The 26,041-nt window shown below is 46.3% G+C and overlaps 1 protein-coding gene across 1 annotated transcript in view; it reads right to left on the bottom strand.

Annotated features, from left to right (window-relative positions):
* The window catches only part of ZCCHC14 (zinc finger CCHC-type containing 14), a 49,271-nt gene extending 27,704 nt beyond the window's left edge, over positions 1–21,567 (bottom strand). Inside the window, exons 1-2 of the mRNA XM_030955701.1 lie at positions 20,601–21,567; positions 7,866–7,989 (exon numbers count right to left, since the gene is read on the bottom strand). Coding sequence (XP_030811561.1) covers positions 7,866–7,989; positions 20,601–21,164 — 688 coding nt within the window. The 5' untranslated portion in view covers positions 21,165–21,567. The remainder of the gene's footprint in view (positions 1–7,865; positions 7,990–20,600) is intronic.
* Between the last annotated feature and the right edge of the window lie 4,474 nt (positions 21,568–26,041).

Raw genomic sequence — 26,041 nt, 5'->3', positions numbered from 1 at the left:
AGCAAGAAACCTGAGATTTATTTTAAATTCCCAGAAATTTGCAGGTCTGGACCCAAAACTACATGAGAGATGACACTATTTTTAACTTGTATATTCAGATACCTCTAAAAACTCCAGCTGCCTATTGAGAAAATTATTGTACTTTAAGCCTATTACCCTCAGATATGGAGGCAAGAATTCATCTAAATGGAAAGGTAGATGGAAATGGAAAAATGTGCTTTGGAAAATGGGGGGATTTAGGAATAAACTGTTAAGGGAAGGAACATTTACCAGCTAACAACTAACCAGCTGTAAAAGCTTCCTGAGCATGACATGCACCAGAAAATTGCCATTTAGTCATTAGTACAGTGGTGTCAGGATGTAAAATGGGCAGGGGTGTGCTGGATTTCTAGGAATACATGTGAATCACTCCTGTTTTCTTCCCTGAAGTGCCAATTTTTATCCATTTTTGTTTAAGGGCTATGTGGGCCTAGATAGGATAAGCAAGCCATTTATCTTGAATTCTTTCCTAAATTCTTGCATGGCCCTGTTTAAGATGGCAGCAAAATGGGCTATTTCAGAAATGCCCAGATGTTCAGGGTGCTGCATTCTGAAGGCACCAGGAACAGCTGAGCATTTCTGAGCATTTCTCACATCCCTCTCTCCATCTGCAGGCAGCAGGCACAGCGATGTCCAGCCCCACTGAGCCACTTCCAGCAGGAATTTGCCAGGAGGCAAAAAGCAGCAGTTAAAATGTACCTTCTTGGGTTGTTTTGTTGTTTTTTTTTTCCTCAGTCCTGAATTACATATTTGTTATCCCTCAGTAATTTCTTAAATTTTAAATTTCATCTCCTGCTTTTAATTAAGGATTTTCTGTAATAACGCAGGTTTAAGCATTAGTTCCACCACAGGAAAAGCTCTCCCAACACCTTTTTTCTGCCTCAGAAGATGGGCTGTATGAAACCATTACCATTAAGATCTGAGAAAAACTGTTTTTCACCATTTAATGTGATTTTAATTAAAAGCTGGAGTTGCTTTGTTGTTTCCATTATGGGAAGAAGGTCGTGCTGTTGCTTCCAGAGCTGTTGAGGTAATGACCAATAATTTCACCTTCATTAACAACTCCTGTGCCACTGAAGGCACTTCCAGGACTCCAAAGACATGGAGATGGGAGAATCCTTCTAGGAATGCACATCCTGTGTGTGGCCTCCTGAGAGAGCCATGGAAAAAGGCAAATAAGATTAATTAAGAGTTTATAATCTCACAGTAGATATTGATGAGTACACCGTCCTTACCCAAGACCAGGAATGTGCCTGAGGATTGCATTACAGAGAGCTAAAATCCTTGGCACAGCTGGATTTACCAGCATCCTATTCTTAGAATTTAAATTTTTCCTGAATAGCTTGATTAAATTAATTATAAACAAAAGCATCATCCCGCTCCCACTGAAGCCAAACTGAATGGACTCCTCCAAATTAAGTGTTCTTTGTCAAATCCTATTGTAGCAGAAAAAACTGCTCATTTCCTACTGTTTAATAAGGAAATTGTATTGCCCAGCACACAAATCTTTATTTTTAACACAAGGATAAATAAAATCAAGATGAATGATGGGGCTCTGAGTGACCTGGGCTAGTGGAAGGTAGCAGGGGTAGAATGAGAGGAGCTTTAAGGTCTCCTCCAACACAAATTCTGGGATTTTATGGATTATCAAGGAGCAAAACAAAGCCTGATTTCCCACAGATCCAGGCTGTACCTCAGCTGTTCTCACTTCTCCTGGAGGAAGCATGAATGAGTCTCTTCTATGCAGATACCCCTGTAAATAAAATCTCTAAATAGCTTTGTTAAATTTGAATGAATTTACTCAACAGGCTCAGCAGTTAATTAGGTAGGGACCGAGCAGAGTGATTCCACCTCCTCACTGAGGAAAAACAGGCAGGAAGTCCAAACAAGACCAGAGTTAGAGAATCACTCAGCAGCTTCAGGATAAGGCCCTCAGGTTAAATGCTTGATATCCATCATTTTAGGGAAATATGGGATCAAGGCAGACAGTGTAGACACAACTAAAACTGCTCAGAGGAAATTAAAGAATGCTCTGGGAGATGAACTCCTAAAGAGTCACAGGAAAACCCACCGAGCTCCTAAAGAGCCACAGGAAAACCCACCGAGCTCCTAAAGAGCCACAGGAAAACCCACAGAGCATCCTTCACTGCAGCTCTGGGTGTGCTGGGGATCCTCCCTGTGGAGCACAAGGGGCAGGAATGGGGGCCATGGATCCCAAACTCAGCCAGGAGCAGTTCCAGGTGTGCAGAAGGCTGTGACAGAGCCAGGAGCCACCTTCCCATCCACCAGAGCAGTGTCTGTGCTGCCTCCTCTTCCTCCCCATCCACCAGAGCAGTGTCTGTGCTGCCTCCCCTCCCATCCTACCACAGCAATCCCAGATCTCTCCTGACAAGGCTCATTACAGGCAAAAGGAGGCACTGAGGGTGACAAAGAAATACTGATTCCAACCTGGAGAGAAGATAAAAGTTAACTTATTAACAGCTGACAACATCAATTTGGCAGAGCCCAAGTGCAGCCCCAGCATGAGGAGCTCCACTCCCAGCTCTACAACAACCACTCACCCTGGCTTTGGGGACATAAAATGGCCTTCTGCAAGCAGGGGACAACTGAACTATCAATAAAAACATGAGGTGAAATACATTTCTGATGTTTTCTTAAACCCTAAACTTGAGTATTGTCTTTATTGCAAAATCAAACCCCCAACCTGAACTGAACTCTCAACTCCACATTGAGCAACGTGATTTATGCATCACCAAAAAATTCCTTAACATACAATAATCCTGTGCCACAGGGGAAAATATGCAAGAGCCAAACATGTTTTTTTGGAGCATGCTAATCCTTGGGTTTGACTCCTAGAATTCACTCTAAACACTTGATATTCCTCAAACAACTCGTGTGGCAGAGACAGAAGGTCAGGAATGCACTGCCTGGTGTGTGATCTCAACCTACATTGCTCAAGTTTAGAAGCAGAGCTCTCCCTTCAGAGGGAAAATGAACAAGGGCATACACAAACAGCTGAAAAATTATATACAGTTGGGAGAGGGAGATCTTTCCTGAAGGATTATCATAGCCTAAATATTTCTTTAAGCTCTACCATACCAGTAGTTGACCCAATATTGTTGGAGATGATGCAGTTACTTAAAAATAGAATAATCCAGCTCCACAACTGATGCAGAACAAGGCAGTCTAAAGTCTGGACCTGAACAAAATAGATTTCAGAGGTTTTTTTTCCCTCCCCCTGTACTTTCTGCCTGCCTTCAGCTGCCTGGTGTCAAACATTTCAAGAGGAAAAGGCTGTTGGTCACCATTAAACTGGGAGAGCTCCTGCAGCCTGGTTTCTTATGGAAAAAGAATGAGTCAAGGAAGTAGGAGAGAAAAAAAAGGTGCAAGACCGTACAAACACATTTTGCCAAGGAAAACAGAGCAGCAAAAATAGTGGTGAGAAGTTCTGGGAGGCTGACATCACCCATTGCTGCTGCCTATTGTCATGAAATAATTCAGATCCCAGCCCTGGCTGCACGTGACAGCCACCACAGGCCACCTCCAAGTGATCCCACCTGGGCTCAGCAGCATTCTGCAAGCAGGGATAGATTTACACCCCAATACTGACTGAAAACTAAATCAATATATCCCTGAGATGCATTTAGAGCTTGTTTTCCTACATGCCCATGGACTCTTATCCAGCCAGCCATGTGCTGTTCCATGTGTTTGTCCAAGTCTGGGACACATCAAGGCTTTCAGGACCTTGTGTGTGGACGCAGAGCATCCCTTCAATTAAGCAATTGGTTTTCCTGTGCTCAGCAGAGCTAAATGGAGAAGAGATTGTAGAATAAAACCTCCTGCCCCCATTTTCCATCTCAAAGCTTTACTCCTAACTCTCCAGAAGCAGTTTGTGCCTATCCTTAGATCCTGTGTTGCAAGAATTATGATTCAGCTTCACTCTAGAAGGATCAGATTTCAACAGTTGCCTCATTTGAAATCAGGCTGGCATGGAGACAATTTGGAGGGTTTTGTGTGGCAACAGAGAAAAGGCAAGAAAAATATACAGGAAACACAAGAATAGGAGAGTTCCTGTCACTTTGCAGAAAATGAGATTTGTTCACTTGAGGAAATCACTGTCCAGGCTGCTCTGGGGAGGGACATGGCAAGGGCCACCTGCAAAATGAGCAGGGATGAGCAACTTCTAAACCTGCAGTGCAGGAAACTTCACCCAGAGGCTGTGAGAAATCAGGATTTTATTGATTTACTGAGACTTTTACTGATTTTACTGAGAGCAGCAGCAGCATGAAGCCTGCACAGTCTCTTCCTGGGATGTTTGTAACTTATGTTGTCTTTATAATAAAGCTGCTTTTGTTCTGCACTTCAACATCTGGTCTAATGCATTTAATTCCTCTGTGCTTTTGGAAAATATGCTGTGGTCACTGAGCATGTTTAATACATTGCTAAAATATGTCACATGCAGAGAGCAGGACTTGCCTCCACTGCTCTCCACCTAATGGCCAAATCCTTGGAACCTGACAGCAAAAGAGTAATTAACAACATCTCTGGAGCATGGAAAATTCCTACTGCTTTTTTGAACAAATAAAAATAAGCTGATTTTTTTCAGCCAGCTGTGATAACCAATAACTACTCTCTTTTGGGAATTACCCCAACCCTACATCCACAGGCTTGTTAAAAATTAGCTCTGTGCACGGGGCTTCCCATGGGTCACACAGCTCCTCCTGAACTTTGGAATAAAAATGGAATTTCTTGAATTTCCCTTTGCTACCAGCAGAGGATTGCCAACAAAACAAAACAGTGAAAAGCAATTTTAACTCGTGACTTTTTTTAACCACTGTGCTACTGGGAAAGGCTTAGGAGATAAAAAATGCCCAAACTTTATTTTAATTTATTTTCTTTAAATGGTTAAAACCATTATTAAAATCTGACTGCATTCTAGGAACAGTGGGAAGAGGACAGAAAGCAGCACATCCCTCTTGGAATTTTAATTGTATGTAACCCAAGAATCTCTGTGTTTATCTCTGACCAGTGAGATCTGTCAGTGCCTCAATACCTGTGAACAAGCCTGACTGCAGCTTCCAGCACAACAGCAGATCCTGAGAACAGGGAAAGCCCCCACTTCCCAAAGTTACCTCCAGTTAAAACAACTCCTCATCTGTGGAAACAGCTTTGAACAGCCCTAAATCACTGGTCAAAACAGGAATAAAAAGCACAATTCACAGCATGTTACAGTTGCTGGATTTCACAAGAGCTCCACGTCCTTCTGTCAGAACCCATCTGTATTTTTTTCTCTACTTGCATAAGGCAATTTTTTAAACTTTATTTTATAAAAGAAAAGCCCAGATAGAGCACATATCCCCAAAATACTGATGTCAGCAGGCACAGAACTTCCCAGTGCCACAACTTTCACTTGGAAGCAATGTCCACCTGCTTTATCCCATTTTACCATGGATATGTACACAGGGACAAAGGGGTTTAGACTGGAGAAACAGCAGGAAAAAAACTGAGCAATTTTGATAAAAAACCAAGAGTTTGCAGCTCACCACTCTCAACAACTTGAGTATTGCAGCACAGATCCAGCACCTGGGCTAGTGGAAGGTGTCCCTGCCCAAAGAATCAGACAATCTTTAAGGTCCTTTCCAATCTAAATCATTCCACAATTTATGATTTAAGGCCTGACAGCGCTCCCACAGCGAGCTGGGCCTCTGAGGTAAAAGCAAAGGTTGGTGCACTTCTCATGCTGACACTCCTGTTATAAATTCATGTCCTGAGGCAGCACAATTCTGGTGAAATTACTCCCAGGTATCTGACAAGTCTCTGCACGAGCTGTACAAACATTCCAGCTCCCACTTCCCGCAGCACACACACTGCCACTGAGAGATCCAGCAGAGCGCTCCTCTCTCTCCCTGCCTCCCTCCCATGTAGGAACTCCAACATTTGATGCCAGAAGTGGTGGATTAAGGAAAACACAGCCACTGAGAGCTTCCAGGTCCAAGCTACTACAACCCCAGTCACTGTTCAGCTGTGGAGAGTAAATTAAATTACTGACATGTCTCCAAATCAGGATTAAAACATTCCCTGGGTTAATACAAACTGTCTCTAATCCAGCTAAGCACAACAAATACTGCACCTTTCTAATTTTTCTTTTCTTTCTCATGTTTCAGCTCCAGCCTTTTTAACTGAGACACTTCCAGCTCCAGGGCTTTGCCAGGAGAGGAATGATGACCTTGGGCAGCTCATTACTTCTGGGGAGAAATCCTGTCCTGTCAAGCTGCCTGAAACCAGGCTCACTAAAAAATAACAACATGAAAATCAAGCATTCCGTGCTTTCACGACAATTTTATGTGCTCCAGGTTAAAAAGTTGGCAGGTCTTGCCAAATTAAGAGCTGTGTTTGCTATGAAAATGAGGAATCCAAGTCAGGAACGGTGGCAAATAATCCTAAATTGCACTTCAAGCTGAAGAAACAGAACCCCAAGACATCAAGGAGAATTCAACACTGCTGGTGAAGCAGAAAGCAGAATATCAGTATTTGTTGCACACCCCCTTTCCCCAACCCTCACTGAGGCAGTCTGTAAATTAAACTGAACATGAGGCAGGTATTCTATAAGAGAAAAACAGATCAGAGCAAAACCTAATTAATTTTCACAGCGTACCATGACTAATCTTAGCATATATGGTACTGGAATAGCAATCACTGAGTACAAATGAAAACAGTGTTGAACCCTGTCCTATTTTTAATCAGATGAAAGCCACAAACCCAGCCATGCTTCTGCTTAGTGCTGCGTTTTCTTCTACCCTGATGGTTTTTACAGCTGGAGAAATGGCTCCTTCCAGCATTACTGGGCTGTAAAAAATGACTGCTCCTTCCACTTCTGGGGTTACAGTGGAGTGTGTCACTGAGAAGGAGGGCTGGTGGAGGCAACTCAACATTTCCTGGGACATTTAACCCTTCCTGAGCTGTATCAGAGTGAAGATGTACTTTGAAATTCTTGAATTTCTCTGGTATCAAATACTATTTGCAAAGTTCAGTAGGAAGAAGAGGACAAATTCCAAATTAAAAAATTTAGATGGTGCCTGACAGTATTTTTAATGATATTTGAAGGCAACGTATGAGGGCAGATATTTCCCCTGATTAATTCTGCCCTACAGGGCTCACAAAAGCTGTTCTGCACAAAGAGCAGCTCCCAGTTCAAAGACTTTCCTCATTACCAGTGATCTTTAAAATGAATTAAATAAAAATAGTTAGTCACATTTTAGCCTGGACATTTTCATATTTGCAAAGAGAGCATGGAGTGTGGAAATGGAATAATTAACCCTGATGTGCTAAGGCCAGTTTTTAGCCAGGTCAGCATGCAATATAGCATTAGAAAAACCAGATTTATTTTGTAACAGAGATAGGAGAGAGATCTTGCATCTATCTTCCACTTCTCTTCACTCAGTTCCCACTTGGGAAAGCAAGAGAAAGGTGGAAGCGGCAGTCAAACTGTTTAAATGCCTTTTCCTTTTGAGAAACACTCAACACCATATGCTTTATCCAAGAAATAACCTGCTGAGAGGTGGAATGTCCAAGATATCCGCTCTTGGAGAATATTTCTTGAAAGCAAAGCTGGCATTTCAAATGAAGGTATCTCAAAAAACCTCCTTGTTTATTTCCTAATGGAAAAATCAGGATAGTCCTCTCTCACTGGCCATCCCTCCCTGACACTGACACTTCCATTGCCCAAGCCAGAAGTAAAGCAGCAAAATTCCAGCCTCCAACCCCAATGAAAATGAAGCTGAGCGCCACCGAGGATCTGAGGCAGCAGCACAAGGAGAAGGACAAACCTTTGGAGTGTTTCCCTGAAGGCCTCTTGGGTAGTGACTCCTCCATGGAATGTGTGGATGTGTGGAGCACATTTTCCAAACTGTTACTGACACTGTTGATGGGGGTCTCTGACCTTGGAGTGACCTGGAAGGAAAAGTACAAAAATCCATTAAAATAAATGGAGGGAACACACAAACATCACACTTTCTCTGGAGTGAGGGATCCCCTGGGAAGGCACTCAGGAGAAGTTGGTTTCTCTCAGAACTGAGGGTGTTACTCCTGATATTCCCCAAGTAACAGTTCAGGGAAGTGCTTTCAGTCAGCAGCTATTCACAAACTGAGATTATCTTGGCTAATCTAAAAAGCTACTTAGAGCATAATTCTTTTTTAAACAATAGTCACCCAGCAGTCAATTGCAGAGAGATTGCAAGACCTTTAACCTCTGCACACCACAGATTTTAACTTTTCCACAAGAAAACTGGGGGAAAGGGCTCTTGGAAAATGTCACCTTTATGTTCACACTGTGCTGGTTTTGGATGGGGTAGAGTTAATTTTCTTCACAGTAGCTGGTGTGAGGCTGGTTTGGATTTGTGCTGGAAGCTGTGGAGAACTCAGGGATCTTTTGGTCACTGCTGAGCAGGGCTGACACAGCTGAGGACTTTTTGGGTCCTTATCCCACCTCACCAGCACAGAGCCTGGGGGGACACAAGGGTTTGGGGTGAGACACAAGGATTTGGGACAGGGCATGGGCAGCCAGCTGAGCACAGCTGCTCCAAGGGATATTCCAGGCCTGTGGCATCATGCTCAGTATGGAAAGCTGGGGGAAGAAGAAAGCAGGGGACATTCAGTGACCCCAATATTCTTCCCCAGTCACCATGACCTGTGTGGTTCCCTGGGATGGCCAAATCCTGCCCATCCATGGGGAATTGATTCCTTTGCTTGGTTTGCTTCTGCTTTCCCTATTAAATTGTCTTTATCCTAAGCCAGGATGCTCCTCTGGCATTGGGATGGGGGAGAGTGGGAAGAGGGAAGTGGCTCCATGGGGCTCCATTACCTCTCCAGAGATGAGACTCAAGGCATTCCCAAGCATTTACACAACAAACTGCAATGAAAAATTCTTACCAAAACCCTGATTTTCTTGTCTTTGCCATTTAATAACCTGTCGTGATCATATTTCAATGGAAACTTCTACACTAACAATGCCCAAGCAGAAGGTTGAAGCATCAAAACAAAAAAGGGTTTTAAAACCTTGAAAAGATGCTTTAAAGAGGGAGCTCAGAGCAACAAAAACACTCCCAGTACCTACTCAGAGGAACTGTGTGACTTGAAATTCAATTGTTACATCTGGAATCAACCTGAGCTGTAATTAGAATTCCACATGGATTTTTAGCCTGGCACAAATCACAGGAGAAAATGTGCATCTTGCCATAACAAAATGAGTTCTCCTTCACTCAGGGTAACTCAAAACCAGCAGCTCCAGGTCCCTGGAAGGGAAAAGGTCCCCTCAGACCCTGCTAACTTGACACAGTGCCCCGAGCTGGGACAATTTTGCAGAAAACAATACTTTGCACACACTCCTGTTCCATGTTGCCGTCAGTCAGCACACACAATGCAAGTCAGAAATAGCACAGCCCCACTCCATACAATTACCTATTGTAAGCTCCATTTTAAGACTGACATTTATAGATTTATACACACTTTAAGGCAGCAGAACAAGTGAAACGCTCTGTATACTTGACATCCATAAAAAAGCTTCTACGTGTAAAGAAATCAATCCAGGATGGCAGATGAGTGTCAGGAAAAATGAGGGTTACAGGGAGCTGCTTTCCTTTTCAGCACTACTTCTTGACAAAAAAAATTAAGTTTATTTTATATATATAAATGAAGAATTGTTATATTTATCTAATTAGACAGTTTCTTCAGCACAGCTTCCCACCACTAATAAAACTTAACACCAAGCTTTCCCTTAGACCAACCATTAAACTCCCAGCTTGGCAGGAGGATGGGGAAGAGTTGAAATTTCCTTTGCCAAAGTCAGTCTTTTAGCTGGGCTTATCTCACACAGCCTCTCTCCTGGAGCTCATTAAACTCCCCCTCCAGCCCAGGGCTGCTGGGAGGAAGTTCCAGAGGGCTGAGCACCATCCTCCTGGCAAAGGGACAGCCCAGAGGAGCAGGCTGGGAAAGGAGCTCCGGCAGGGCAGCGTTATCCTGGACAACCAGGTTGCAAATATTCGGAATAATCAGAAATATAAACACTCAGAATGATTGAAGCTGGGTAAGGGCAGCCACACAGCTCCAGAAAACCTCTGAACAAGCAGTTTGTTACAATTTATTGCCTCTTATCTTGTATTCCCTCCTCTCCACTCTCCTTACAACAAGCATCGCGTGCAGCTTATAATTTGCATTTTGTTTATACATAACCTCCATTTTTTTTCCATAAAGATTTAATTTTCCTAGACTTGCTAAGGATTAATTTAGCCCATATGTCTTGTCTGCCTGAGCTCATACTATCTGATCCCGTCGCACATCAAAGCAGTTCCAAATTGGCCTAGAAAAATCACAAAGCTCTGATTAGTTCCAAATGGAGCACTTTGTTAGGGAGCTGAATGGTGTTAGAACCACTGAATCCCACTGCTTAAAGCTTCCATTCCAAATTTTGAAATCATTTTTTCCACTGACTTAAACATCACGATACTGCAACGGTTTGGATTTGTTTAGGGGAAAGTGAAATAATGAAAAGTGGTTTGCAAATCAAAGTTCCAAAATAGTAACAGCATTTTTTTTCTCCTTTTTTTTTTTTCCCCAACTTGAGGCCAAGCCAAACAGAGGAACAATAACCCATCAGCTCAGAGCTGTAGGAGATATTGTCCTGGGAGGGTTGGGAGAAACACTGGGAAAAGCTTTACAGGAAGGACCTGTCCAAATTCAGCTGCAGAAATTCAACATCAAGTAAATTCAGGAAGGAGAGTTCTCCATAGCTGAACACTCCTGAAATCCCTGGTTTAGGTCCAGCACACACAGCTACTCAGGACAAACTGGATTTGGAATAAAGAATGAAGGATTCCAGGGAGATAAGGGTTTGGAGAAGCAGGGAGCAAATTGCTTTGGACCTTTAAGGAGCTGTAACATCTCTGAGAAAGCCAAGATGCCATTTAGGAATAAACATCTGCAGCTCCAGAACTGTTCAAGGCTTGTTTTCTGAAGCACTAACAGGCCACAGTTAAGATGGATAAGTTGGCATCACAGGAACCAGGAATGTTCAGGCCATACATCATAACAAACCACAGGAGTGACATTTTATAAATGCAGGGAAAAAACCCCATGAATCATTCAAGGTCCAAGAAAAAACAGCATTAGACCTTTGAATAAAAGACTGGATTACTTGAGAACATCAGCAGAAACAGTCCATAAAGAGCAATCAAAACTAGCAGCAAGCCCAGAGTTAAATATTCTGCCTGATTTTACCCCAGCACAGCATTCCCAGGGAGAAGGAAAACCCTCTGATGCACCTCTCCATAGCTTCACTGCCTTGTTCAGGAATTCCTACCACACCACAGTGGCCTGAAGGCTCCTTCAACACCTCTAAAAGCTGCCAGTGAGTGCAGAAAAGATCCTTAAAACTGTTTTTACTCCACTCTAATGTTGCATCTTTGATTGGAGCACGCTGGTCTAGAGGAAGGTCCTTGTGCCCAGGGCTGGGGCTTGGAATGAGATGAGCTTTAAGGTCTCTCCTAACCTTGATCATCCTGGGACCCTTTGATCTGCTCCCTCCACAGCAAAGCATCTGGCTCACAGATGGACTTCTGATTTTCCAGATGCCAACCCTGCTGTCTCCTGCATTTCAAGTTAAAGGCAGAATTGAAAATAACAAAGAAAATTGATCACTGCTTAGTGACCGAGGCTCAGAGTGAATTCTTCTCTGCCTCACTCCCCATTGCAATGATGACAGGATCAAAATTGGTACCAGCTACTGAAAAGTGGATCCTTCCCAACACAGATTATTCAGAAAAATCACTAAATGCTGTCCTGGAGTCCTCCACCCCCAGGAGTTACCAGGAAGAGAAATAATTGCTCTGACCCAGGGGTTGATGACAAACGTGCCAAGGGAACAGAAGTCCTTGCTAGAATTTTGCCATTATCACATTTTTCCCATTTTCACCTGTCATCATCCAAACCCAACCTTTTTTTCCCCCAGAGTGCAGTGATGGGCTGGCCTTGATGATCTCCAAGGTCTTTTCCAGCCTTGTTAATTCTGTGATTTCCTTCCCAGCACCAGAAAGGTCCTAACAGGTTCAGATCTTCTTGGGATAGCAAAAGCAGCTCTAGAAGCTCTCCTAAGCTCTCAATCCATTAAAATTACACAGGAAAATAAACCCAGGTGCTTCCCACAGGTGGTGCTGCTCTTTCAGGCACTATTTTCCATAGTGGGAGTCACTATGGAAAATGGGAAATCTGGGAAGCTGGGAACTGTGAGCTTTGCTAACACTGAATACAGCAAAGTCTTTCATAAAAATAACAGGACTGATAGGAGTCAAACTTAATGTGGTCAGAGTTTTACCAAAACAGCAATTATCTGTTCCTTTGAAAAATAAACACAGCACAGAAAATACATGGTTTAATAGCAAAGTATTTGCTGACTTAGTTTGAAGTGGAGCCAAAAATATTTAAAAAAAAAATCAACAGAGCCACTACCCAAAGCACCATGGACACATGGAACAATGAGACAGGATCTGAGGGAACAAAATATGGATTTCTGCACCTGGTTAGGTAAGAAATTTAGGTCATGTATTACACAGGAAAAGCAAACAATATATAGGAGCAATGAGTGAGATAAGTGAGGTCCTGGAGCTCCAAGCCACACAAACATTCTCCCATTGATCACACAAGAAAACTTTCCCATGTTCTCAACAATGGCCAGTGATAAATCGAGAGTCCCACAGAGAAATGCTTCTGTCCATACTGGCTTTTGAATTATCTTTTAAAAAAAGGAGTTTTTAGCCATAAACTGCCCCACCAGGAGCAGGTAACATGTATGAGTGAGTCCAGGAACTGGAACAGTGACTCCAAGGGGTAAAAACCACTCACCTCCTGTCCTGCCAGGTTCATATTACTGAGTATTAACAGCAGCTTATTTGAGGTTAACACCAAGGCCTTTAACATGGTGCAATCCTGTTGGCAGCAGCGCTCCAGGAGAAGTTTGATGGCAAGGACACAGCCCCTGCAAGCTCAGGCTGATCCCACCAAAGGGACAAACTCAGGGTTTGAGGTAATCTGAATAAAAATTGCATTGCTGACACTCAGCTGTCAGGCTGACACCACATGATTGCTCATCAGGCTAAATCCAAGTGGGAGATGAGGGCAACTAATGCAGGGATGTGGAATTCCAAATGCACTGAGACAAGCCCAGGAGGGGCAGGGCTGAGCCAACACCTTCCTCTGGGTAGTAAGGAGGCAGTCTTGTGAAACCACTGCCTCAGGCAGCACTCCTGCATTTACTCATATCCAAACTCCTGACTGCTCTCCCACCAGAAGAAGAAAATTCCAACCTTTTCCTTTAGAAGATTCAGGTTCTTCCATGAGGATGGTTAAGAAGTGCTCACAAACACCCTCCAATCTCCATATACCCAGTAAAGTGCTCAGCACTTGAATTTACACATATTTAGTTGCTTTGTTGGACTGGGATGTGGATGCAGCTGGAAGTGTTTGGTTTGTGTTAAAATTCAAGTGGCTCCAACAGTCCAAATAAGCTGTAAGAGCCAGGTGCCTCCATGTTTCAGCAGCTACAAAATCTACCTTTTCTCCTAGAGGAGGAACACAAAGGGTGAAGAGGCAATTCCCAGGGAAATGGGATAATGGATAATTGATCAGATGGTTTTGTCCTGGGAGACTCTCTGGGATGAAATGAGGCATGTGGTACTTAAACACCACAGGACAATCACACACCTGCTCCGGGGCTACTCATGAATTCAGGAGAACAGATGGACCAAAATAAGTCTGGGCTGGATTTTATAGACTCATTTCCACTAAAAGCCATTTGCTTAAAGAATGGTGAACACTGTTAATAATAGGAACATAAATCTACCATAGAGGTACTGGACTCATCAAATCTGAATTTTACAAACCAATCATTCAAACCACCTCAAAATCCAAACAAATCCCTGTTTCTAAGCAGACCTTGGAACAGACACTGCTGCTCTACACCCCAGCACTGATGCACAAACCTGATCTTTTTTCTTCACCTGATGCCACCAAAAGCTAACCAGCCCTGTCTCTCCTGCAACAACTCACAAAGAAATCTTCTGACAGGTCACAAATCAACCGAATTCTAGTTTTCCCTCCTTCCCCTCCTCAATATTCACTGAAGTAATGGCTTGAGTGTAATAAAAGTCCACAGAATCATGGAACCACAGAGTCCTTAAGGTTGGAAAGGACCTCTGAGACACCAAGTCCAACCATGATCACCACTAAGCCATATCCCCCAGTGCCACATTCACACGTTTTTTCAGCACTTCCTCGGATGGTGATTCCACCACTTCCCTGGGCAGCCCATTCCAATGCCTGAATACCCTTCCAATGAAGCAATTTTTCCTAATATCCAGCCTAAACCTCCCCAGGAGCAGCTTGAGACTGTTCCCTCTCCTCCTGTCCCTATTCCCTGGGAGCAGAGCCTGTCCCCTCCTGGCAGGAGCTGTGCAGAGCCACAGGGCCCCTCTGAGCCTCCTTTTCTCCAGGCTGAGCCCCTTCCCAGTTCCCTCAGCCTCTCCTGGGGTTCCAGACCCTTCCCAGCTCCATTCCCTTCCCTGGACACCCTCCAACCTCTCAATATCTTTCTTTTTTCCACTTATGGTGATAAAAGAAGGCAGCATTGGAGAACAATTCCTAATACACATGGAAAGTGTTCACTTTCACTGTTTATCATCAGGACTTGGCAGGTCTGTAATTAAAATTAAGACCTTGCTCTTAAGTAACTGATCTGATTATTTCTGGATCACTTCAGCTATTCACAAAAGCCCTGAAACTCTTTATAGCCTGAACACCTGTTAAAAGGTTTATCCCTCCCAATGCTGATTATTGGATAATTATCCCAATGGAATCAATGGAAAAATTCTGGTTCAGCATGAAGCAAGAGCAAGGAATTTAGAAGTTTGCTCATTACAAAGCAACACAGATCTGACCCATACCAACATCCTTTTGCTTGAGTTAATACCCATTTCAAACCTCAGGAAGAAACAGCTTCAATTCAACTGCCTCCAACACTGAATTCAAATTCAAGTGGAAGTATGACCATGGTTCTTGTTTCCACAGACAAATTAGATCCAGCATTTCTATAACAAAATTCTGTGGGCTCTGAGAAATCTTATCTATGTTCTTGGGACTATATTTGCTTTTCTTAGGGATAAAAAGCACTCCAGAGCAAGCAAATGGAGAGTGGAGTATTTGAATATGAAAGATGCCAGAAGGAGCTGAGCTCTGCCCTGCCAGGAAGGGGCAGGGCTGTACCCACTGTCACTGAAGGTGACAGCACCTCCTTTTTAGCTCCTCAAACATTTACAAACCCACCAACCAAATGGTTAAACACTTCCAAACAAGGCTGCTGTTCAGCACCTTTGAAGTCAGCCCCTGGAATGCCTGTGAGGTGTGGTTAACTTCTGCTGGCTCTGCTTCTCCACTCAGGATCTCCTCCAGCTCATGCACTGATTCCATTAAAACAGTTTGGATCTGGTACAGTCCAAAACATCCAACATCTTTATCTTTATCCCACAAGAATGAGCCTCACTTCAGTGTTGTTTCACTGACAACTAACAGTTCTGAGGTAACTGGCAGAAAAAAAGAGTAAATTTTAAAAAGTGAAGTGGAATGCACTCTTCAAACAAAAACTTCCTTCAGCCCGTGCAAAAATAAATGGGAAAACAGTTCATGGAAAAAACATCATCATTATTAGCTCAACACACATTTTTTTTTGGCTGCTCTGTTCCTGATGTTTGGGTGCACAGTGCATCTCCCAGGCAAACTCCTTTAGGTTCCTAAACTCAAGTTCATCATGTATCATATGATTAGGCAAAGTGAATTTGGTGCTAATTAATATTGTTACTGCCCAAGGATTCCTTTATAAGTAAAGCTCATTTCTGAAAATATTGCAGGTTTAAGACTGAACCATTTTATCACATTTCAAATTAAACCATGAGTAAGAAAAGAGCCAGAAGGGGAAGCCTCACATTTCTAAAGTGGAATATCTAGAGGTGTGTGCAATCCATGTTGCCTGGAGTACCCAAAAATTCTCAAAGGATATGCAAAAGACATGCAGGGCTTGGCAATGTCACCAGCTGGAAGCTACAAGACCTGTCCCTACAGCTCCTGAGGTTGGACTGATGTGGTTTGGAAAGTGAGATCATTCTGAGATAGCAACTCCTGATACCAGGAAGTAAACACTCTAATCCCAGCCAGCAACTGCTCTCAACATGGTCATCTGCTGAATCCATGAAATACCCTCAAAGAGGCTAAAAATTAAGTTTCTCATTATTTACTCTAACCCCACAAAGCTCAAAAAAAAAAAAAAGCCATAAAGGCAGCTGACATAGATCACATAATAGCTGCACTGCTGTCTCTGTGAGGGCTTGACAACTCAGTTCCAACCCAGCAAGTGATGGTTTTTTATAACTCATCACTCCATTGGTGAAATAAAAATATCAGAATATTTCTCAATGGAGTTATGTCCATTCATGCTCCTGAGGCAAACAGTGCAGACAGGTGAAAGTGTTTGAAATGGATCCCTCAGAGCAACTGCATAGCTCCCAATACACAGCCTTGAGTTCTTTGGAAGTTTTAGAGGGGCCTATGGAATTAGCATGAGTGAAAAATAGTCCCTTATGCTATAAACTTGAAATAGCCATTGGTGCAGTATTTGGAAGCTGACTGGGCAAGAACTCTCCTTCCCATTCACAAGATACCCGCCCGAAACAACCACATAACTATGGGGTCACTGCCCCTTGTTTCTCTTCAGCTGCAAACAAACTGCACTCAGGGTGACTATTTCTGAGCCTGGCTCTGCAGCTGAACCCACAACCAGATCAGAATCATCATCACAAAATCAGGGAATGGTTTGGGTGGGAAGGGACCTCAAAGCTCATCTCACTCCAGCCCCTGCCATGGTTGCTCTGAGCCCCATCCAGCCTGGCCTTGGGCACTGCCAAGGATCCAGGGGCAGCCACAGCTGCTTTGGGCACCTGTGCCAGGGGCTGCCCACCCTCAGAGCCAAGAATTCCTTCCTAATATCTGATCTAAACCTACAGCTCATCATCCTGACTTCACTGAAGAGCCCTTGTCACAGCAGAGCAGGTGCTGAGCACCCAAAGCATTCTCTGATTTCCCTGGTTTTATTTCCCTGGTTTTACAGCATAATCTCAATGAGGAGATGAAAGAACTCCAGGAAACAGAGTGACAGCTTCATGAATAACCTCCCTAGCTCTGAAGTTCTGTCCTTAGAGTTACCTGCAGTAGAGTTCTTGAGAGATTAAAGTCCATGCAGAGATTCATATTAAGATGTCCAGCATCCATGTAGATCACAGAATTCAAGTTCAGATTTGTGTTTCCATCTGCTATCCACTCCAGCAGAGAATCACAGAATCACTGAGCTTGGAAAAGACCTCCAAGGTGATCAAGCCCAATGTGAGCCCAGTCCCCACCTTGTCCCCAGCCCAGAGCACCGAGTGCCACCTCCAGTCCTTCATGGGACACCTCCAGGGATGGGCACTGCAACCCTCCCTGGGCAGTTCCCATCCCTGACCTCCCTTTCCATGGGGAAATTCCTGCTGCTGTCCGACCTGAGCCTGCCCTGGCCCAGCCTGAGGCCGTTCCCTCTGCTCCTGTCCCTGTTCCCTCCTGGCAGGAGCTGTGCAGAGCCAGGAGGGATTGCTGGGATGTCCTGGGCAGCATCAGGAGCTTCCATGATTGCATCCTCACCGAGTCCAAGGCAATGTAGAGAGAGGGCAGCATTTTCCCTCCTGTTCATAAAATGTTCATTTTATACCATCAGGTAGAAACCATCAATCTAATAATTACTGACCTACTTAAAGCCAGCCACAGCCACCTTTTCCTGCAAAGTTAAGGTTCAGATAAGACAAGAAGCATCTGAAAAAGCACAAAAAATACATGGGCAGCTGTTTCAAGCCTCCTCATAGTCAGCAACTGCAGACAGTAAGAGGAAACAGCAAAAAGCAGTTTGCATCACTGACCACCTTCAGCTGTGTTCACCTACCCCAAAGCTACCTGAGGAATCATGAAATATTTACAGTAAATTTGTATCAACTGTTAAACACAATTTGATTTTGAGATATTTCACTGTTAAATGTGAAAGAGGAGATGGAAAAAGGAATGCAAGGTCCAATTCTCTGGAAAAAGTTATAGCTAGTATCAGGTTGGGGTATATTTTAATAGGGCTGGCTAGGCAGAAGCAGCACATTCCCATTAGTTTCTGCAAGGAGAACAAAGAGCACTGCTCAGATTTCTGTTGCATCTCCCCGACTAAACAAGTTAACCATAAATCAGAAATTGTAGCAGCAGGGCAGGTACAGTTACACAAGAGTTACACCCAATTCCCACTCTCCCGAGGGGGAAGCTGAGGGTAACTCAGCCAGCTCACAAACACTCCCTGTTTGCAACCCATCTCACATCCACACCATCCCAGCTTCCTGAAGTTTTTCAGGACCTCAAATGGTGAGGTGTGGTTCTCCAGCTCCTTAAGGATGAGCTCAGAGAGGAGCAGAATCCCCCATTTAACACTCCAGAATCAGCTCAGCGTGGCTAACCCTGGAGTAAAGCAACAGGAGCCAGGAGAAAGTGCTGGCACCAGGGAGGGAATTCTCCAGTTCCAAGGAAGAAGAGCAGCATCCCAGGGCACTCAATTTCTCTCCACAGCCACACTGTTTTTATCTAGGTGATGTTACAGCACAAGGATTGTCACAACATCACTTGGTAACACCTCAAGGACTCGGTGTTGGAATTTATTTGTGTATAGTTAAACAGGGCTGAATGGAGAGATTGTTTTTTCCACTTGCTTCATCCAACTCCTGGTTTAAGCCAACTGCTCACTCTAAAAGTAACAGAATTACCCAGTTAAGAACAACAACAAAAAAATAATCTTAAGGAAATCTGCATCACTTCAAACAAAATGCACATTCAGAGACTGTGAAGGCAAAGTCACCTTTGTGTTCCCTCTCACTATTCTGTACTTAGCAACCAAGATTCTTCAACACAGAATCTATAAAAATGTGCTTTTCAAAGAGACAACCCTTCAGTAAAAAATCAAACGATCCTGGCTGCCTTATTCCTGGCAGGAAAAATGGCAGGATGGATTCTCCGTCCATCTTAGATTGACATAAATAGTGCTGGAGTTCCTCAGCTCCGTAAATCCTGCAGCTCAGAAAGAAGACTCTCAAAAACCTTCCTGCCTGCCTGATTTTATCTTTATTTTTTGCTTGTCTTATCTTGGATATGATTTACAGTGTTTCCTTTCCAACCCAGGGTCGCTGCATCATTTGAATAAGGGAAGCTGCAAGTAGTGAAGTACCTGAAAAGAAGCTTTTTTCTGGTTTGAATTACATCCTTCTACATCCTGTGTGAAATATTCTTTCCAGCTATATTTTATCCACATGGAGGTCTCAGCTGACTGAAGAGGCTCTCCCATGCCTTGTTCTTTCCCCCTTACTACAGGAGATTAGGAACAAGATAGGAAGGGAGGAATAAGAAAAATATGAAGCTGAACACATCTCAATTTTACAAAGCAGAGGTGTTTAAAGAAACATGAAATTGGAAGGGAATTTGTATTCAGGGGACGACTGTGCAGAGATTTCTGTCTCAGTCTGGAATTCAACACTCAACTTAAGTGAAATTTCTACTGAGCCCTGAGAAACAGCTTTATTTAGGGTATTACTCCAATCCAGGGGTTTTCACAGCTTTTAGGTATTCCCCACCTTTCCCAAGAGCAGGGTAACATATCATCCACTCACCCTCAAAGGCTGCAGCCTGTTAACTTCTCACAAGCACCCTCTAAGCTGGGGCTTAGGTTGAACTTTCCAGCGGGTTAAAATCAGGCACAGACACTTTGACTCCCTAATTTGTGGCGGGCTGAGAGCAATTAAGCAGCCACATATCTAATGACTTACAGCACATCTTAAAACGTCCCTGTCTGGCTTAACTGAATGAAAGAACAGCAAGTTAATGACGGTGAACCCCGACACCAGGATCAATACCCGAGGGATGCAGAGGGACAGAAAACGACAACATTTCTTTGAGCTTAACACCAGCAACTCCAAACGTTTGCCATCACATCCGTCTAAACAAAACCCAGTCTCACCAAGATGGTTTGGGCACTGGACAGCTACTCCTCCTTTCCAACTTTTTCCAGGGGGAACTTTCAAACAGATGCTTTTATCTAGAGATGCTTTTATTCCCCCTCCTCAATCACCGGTTTTCCACGCAGCTGGCAGGACTGCTCCCCCAGCAGATGCTCTGAGAAGCAATCACGGAGGGCTATATTGCTGCTGGTGATCTGCTCGTCAACCCCTTCTCATTTAAATGTCAAAAGCTCGTAAAAACTCCATCCATCCTCTCCCTGTGCCCTCAGCTGACCATCCCCACCATCAACCAAATGCCTGCCTCTGTAGCTGCCATTTAGCACTGGGCTAAAGCACGGTTTAAAATGAGAGCCGAAGACGCAGCCCGGTGCCATTCCAGCGCGCAAAAAGCAGGATACCCACCTTATGGCAGCCAGGATAGGTTGCCATGGTGTTGAGGGTAGAGGTGCTGGGATTCTTGCTGGTGCTGGCCATGAGACTCTGGATCTGGGTGAGCTCCTGCCTCAGCACCTGCTTCTGGTGGAAGCTGAACGCCGGGTGGTTGGATGCCATGGTGAAGAGCAACAGGAACTCATCCCCCGTGCGGCCCTCGTTGAGCTGCAGCCCGTAGTTGTTGATGACCGAGTCGATGTGGGTGAGGGTGCGGAACAGGACCCCGGCGGCCTCGCGGTGGGCAGAGCCCAGCAGGGCGAGGGACACCAGGAGTTTGCTGCGCACCACCTCGTCCGTCAGGTTGGTGAGGCTGCCCAGGTCGGCGGGGTTGTTGGCCTTGATCTCGGAGTCGCGCAGGGAGTGATAATCCTTGCGGGCCAGGTCCTCCAGGCAGGCGCCCAGGAAGCGCAGCTCCAGCGGGATGCACAGGTCCAGGAGGCCGCACAGGAACTCCACGCGCTGCGGGGAGGGCAGCTCGGAGAACCAGCGGTACACGCCGTCCCGCTGCAGCCGCGGGCACCGCTTCTCCACCATGGTGCCCCGCGCCGAGCACGCCCCGGCCGGGGCTCGCACACCCGGCCTGGGGCAGCCCCGGGCGGGCAGGGCCGGGCCGGGCCCCGCTGAGGGCGGCGCAGGCCCGAGCGCTGAGGCGCGGCCTGGCCGCGGGGTCCCCGCCCGCCGGCGGCCCCGAGGAGGCCGCTGCGCTCCCGTTCCTCCCTTACGGGGCGGCTCCTCCGTCCCTCCGGCGGGCGCCCGGTGCCTCCATCCCCCGGCCCCGCCGCCGCGACCGCGGGAAATAATCCCTCCCGGGCGGAGGGGCACGGAGCGGTGCGCACACCCCGCCGGCCGCTGCGCGCAGGCGGATGGATCCCGCGGTGAGGAGGCTCGGCCGCGAGCGGAGCGGGAGGAACAGGGAGCGACGGGCGCCTTCGCTCCCGGCCTGACCCCGCGGCGGGACACGCCCCCCGCGCCGCTGATTGGCCGAGCCGCCAGCTCGGCCGTGGCGATTGGCTGCGGTCACTTCTCCCCGCCCCCTTCGAGCTCTCTGGAGCGGGGTCTGGGGGGCTTGTCAATCCTCCCAGTTTAGCCCCGCCCCTGGCGTTGATTGGTCGAGGAATCGTTAAATAGGAGAGGGGCGGGAAGAAGCGCCTTTTGTGTGTGGCCGCCCGCGGGTGCGGAGGGGTCGCGGCTGCGGCCGGCGCTGCCCGAGGGGCTCTGAGGGGCGCTGATCCCGCTCCGGGCACAGCTGTGCCTCGCCCTACTCCCGCTGACCCCGCAGAGCTGTCGGCTTTGGGCCTGGCCCTCCTGTCCTCCCCGCAGGCTGGAGAGGAGGCTCGGGGTGCAGCCTGACAGCCCAAATCGTGTATTTGCACCTTCCTTCCTTCTGTCCTTCATGGCCGATGCATTTTGAGCCTGTCCCCCGGGCCCGAGTGCTGCCTGTGCTGTTTGCTGCTCACAACGTGGGCAGATTTCCCTGCCTTTTCTGTCCAAGCGCCTCATTCCAGCCGCGAGGAGCCCGTGCAGCAGGAGCGGGAATGGCTGCGATGCTCTCCCTCCTCAGGGTTGTTTTTGGGATGACAAAGAGCCCCGGGGATGCAGCCCGAGCTGCTGCTGCTGCCTGGTGATGCCAAAACCCCGATAAATCTTTTGGCAGCGGCGCTTGCCTGAGCCGCCACCAGCCCAACCCGCAGCCAGTTTGGCACCTGACTCCAGATTGTCTTTAAATACAGTGTGGAAACAAAAGAGACACCAAAGACGTCTCAAAATGATAATTTTTTCGCCCCCCACATTCCCATTCTCCATTCTAAACCGTGATTCTAGCTGACAGAAATGTAGCAATGCACATTTTCTACCAGGGCTGTGGCTGCAGGTTTGCACGCACAGCGTTGGGCGGACACGATTTCTGTTTTCCATGGTGTTTTTCCATGGGACTCGGCTGTTTGGCTGTGGTAGCCCAGTAGCCAGACTGTGCATCAGCTGGATAAATGACATGGGTGAAGATCTTTAACTGGGACAAGCCAGGAATAACATTTTTAAATGCAGCCCCAGGCAGGCAGTGAATGAATCCAGGCTTGGTTTTTATGTGATGGTAATCTTGGAAGATGGACCGTGGGTTTTGTTTTCACAAGTGCAGCGTTGCTGCGCCACAGATAAACAAAAGACCCAACACTGATGCTTTTAAAGGCAAAACTGCATTTTGTCTCAAGTTGATCTTTATGGGATGTGCAGATGCCCAAATGTGAGCTCTCACATGAGTTGGGTGACCACTTGCGCTGGTATCACAGACAAGAAAAAGTCTGGTTCCTCCGGGTGATGGTTTATTGGAAATCTCATTATGCACCTTGCTAAGACGAACTGCTGCACCACAAACATTCCAAACGCTGGTAGTTTATCCTTTTTTATTTCCCTGTGGAATATCGCGGGCCATCGACCGCGTTTATTGGAGCCCCAGCAAAGTGCAGGAGTCAGCAGGCAGGGAACACTGGCTGGGGCTGCATAATGTCATATATTGTAAAGAGACACAGCCCTGCTTCTGTGGCAGGCTCCTGCTGTGAGAGGGTCCTTGACAGCCCCAGAGCCTCTCTGTGTCCTTTCCTTGCAGAGATCCCTCATGGAGTGCAAACCATATGTGCTTCCTTTTCCTGCCGTGCCCGGCATTGTCCGTGGGAGGAAGGGATGTGTGGAAAACAGAGGAAGTGCTCTCACTCCCTTAGGAAAGGTCTGCCTTGAGTTCTACCCTGGGCCAGGCCATTGGCATGGGCACGAGGAGTTCTTTGGTGGCCTTTCTGCTTATATTGATGTTTTTATCTGTCCTGAAAGCACCACGCTGTTCTCAAAGTCAGGTTTCTGTAGCAAGGTGAAGCAGGTTGAAACTTTCTGCTTGGGAACCAGGTCTAAGACTGAGTCTAAATAAATGTTTGAATGAGAATTTTGTTGCAAAAGAGTGTTTCTGTGGTTTACAGACAGAAAATTTTTGTCTTTGATGCCAGACAGTGAAACAAAGCCTAACCTGAAGTGTGATAGATGAACTGGGAGCCTTTTCTCTGATAAGAGTGGCTTTGGGTGAAGCCTGAGGAAACCAAAAGGGACATGACATAATTCTGTCACCAAGAATTCCTGGCTGTCCAGGGGCAGAGCCAGGAACTGCTTTCAGGGAGATAAATCAACTGAGTGAGAGCTCGAGTTACCCCCTGTCCAGGCAGTGGGTTGGGAGTGAAGGTCGTTCTGGGGTGCCTGTGCTGCCCTGCTCCTCCTGCGAGCACAGGACACCCAACTGGCTCCTCATTTCATCCCAGATCATCCCATTTCCTGCCTGTTCTCCCTGAAAATTCTCTTTGTGCATGCTTGGCACAGCTGGGGAAGACTCCTGGCTGGAGTAATCAGTAAGCAATAACTCATTTTGCTCTTTTTGTGTTTTCAGAGTGTGCAGAGGCTGTTGTTGGATGTTGCAGTCAGCTGAGGACTGAGAGAGGGTCCAGCCCTTCAACACCTCAGTTTTCCCTGCTCTTTTAAGATCTGAATTCTCCTGTTTGGATTTCCTCAATCCTGTTGAACTTGAACTTGGCTTAAGTACTTCTTTCCCTCCAAGCAGCACCTCAGAGTCATTGTATCCAAATCCTTTATCACAGGATTGATTTATCATATCCTAATTATCACAGATAATTCCTTCCTGTGAGTTTCACTCCATGCAACACAGAATGGCCAAAAGCCTATGAAAATTAACTGAAATAATTCAGTGTGAGGCAGGTGGCTGAGTCCAATGTGAAAGGAGATTATTCACCTCTGTGTCCATCCACAGAGACAATGGGAATGAGAATATCTACCATGGAAAAGGAGGAGATTTATTTGGGAGGGTGCTGGATAAAAGACCAGTTGAGTTACCCAGATCCATCAAGTGCCCAGTGCTCCCAGCCCACAGAACTCCACAGGGACCTTCTCAGAGCTTTCCCCCATCACATTTAGGAGACTTTTGGAGGCTGTTCAACACTTGCAAAATCCTCTGCCCATTTAATGACAGGTTTGACATTTTAAACTTCCTAAATGTGGCTTAAATCTTAGCACTTCTGCCAGAAATCCAGCCTGGAAATCCCAAACCTTCTACCCAGATGAGTCTCAAAGCCAGAGGCAGACCCACTGCTGTGTGGGGTATGAGTCAGCTGGGATGGGCAGCCTTCCCTCCAGTGCCAAAACAGCTTTCCCTCTTTTTGGGACTGAACTGCCTCCCCAGGAAGATCCAATCTGAAAGCCCACTCTGTACATGGATGAACATAAAACCTGACAAAGAATGTTCAAAATGGGCTCTCTGTGCTTTTCACCCTGCAGCTGCCGGCTCCTTTGGAGACCCTCCTTGTCCTGTCACACCTCTCCCAAATTTCCCGGTGCTGATCATGGGGAAAGGCTGATCCCTTCTCCCCTCATCCCAGCCTGCCTGTTTTGTTCCAAACCTCGCTCCTCATGGCCGTTCTGCCCTGGCAGCTCTCCCCAAAATCCTGCGGCTCCTCCCTGTCCTTTCCCGGCGGGATGCGGGGAGAGGCAGGAGCGGGAGCCTTGCGTGTCTGCGCTCCGACCCACGGAAGGCGAAGATAAATATTGCCCTTGCATGTTCTCCCAACTACTTCTGAGCCCACGGGTTATTTCCTGTCGGCTTTTCACGCAGATGCTGGAATTGGAGCTCTCGGGCTTGAAAAAACAAACAAACCCCAGCTTTGAAGCGCAGAGAAAAATATCACATGGGCTTTGGGAAGAGAGGGGGAAAAAAACCCAAAAAAACCCAAACCAAAAAGCGGCCAGCTGTCGGGTCTGCAGCATCCCTTGGAGTTTGATTTTCAAGGATTAAGCGGGGTTTGGTTTGGGCGGGGTGGGGAAGGTGTCCTTGCAGTGGCAGGGGATGGATTGAAGGCTGCCAGGGCTGAGCTGTGCCTGCGAGTGTCACTGCCCTCTGCCGATGGCTGCGGCACGCACACGGCTGCCTGGAAATTCGGATTTTCCGGGGTTTTTTTCCAGCTGGAGGCATAAAAGAGAGGCTCACCTCTCCCTCAGCGGAGATCCCTCCTCAGTCACTCTCTGCTTTACCTGCCACCTTTCAAAGTTCAAAGCGTGACCATCCCTTGCCCCGTGTGTCCCCTGTGTCCATTCCAGCAGTGCTGGCATGTCCCTCCCTGGTCCCAGAAGCCAGGATGCCCTTCTGGCTTTGTGTGGTTCCCTGGGGGGCTTCCTTCAGTGCGAAAATCCCTGTGGGATTTCCTTCAGAGCGAAAATCCACAGAGCCTGGCTGCCAAAACCTCTGCCCAGCTCCCTTCCCTTGCTCCTCATCTGTCTGGGGAGCTGCTGCCAGAGAAGCACTCCTGGGTTTCCCTGGGTTCCCTGTCCCTCCTGCCTGCAAGGACAGGGATGCCTCAGCCCTGCCCCAT

This window comes from Camarhynchus parvulus, chromosome 11 (assembly GCF_901933205.1).
Source record: "Camarhynchus parvulus chromosome 11, STF_HiC, whole genome shotgun sequence".
NCBI lineage: Eukaryota > Metazoa > Chordata > Aves > Passeriformes > Thraupidae > Camarhynchus > Camarhynchus parvulus.
This window is presented reverse-complemented; position numbering and strand designations above follow the sequence as displayed.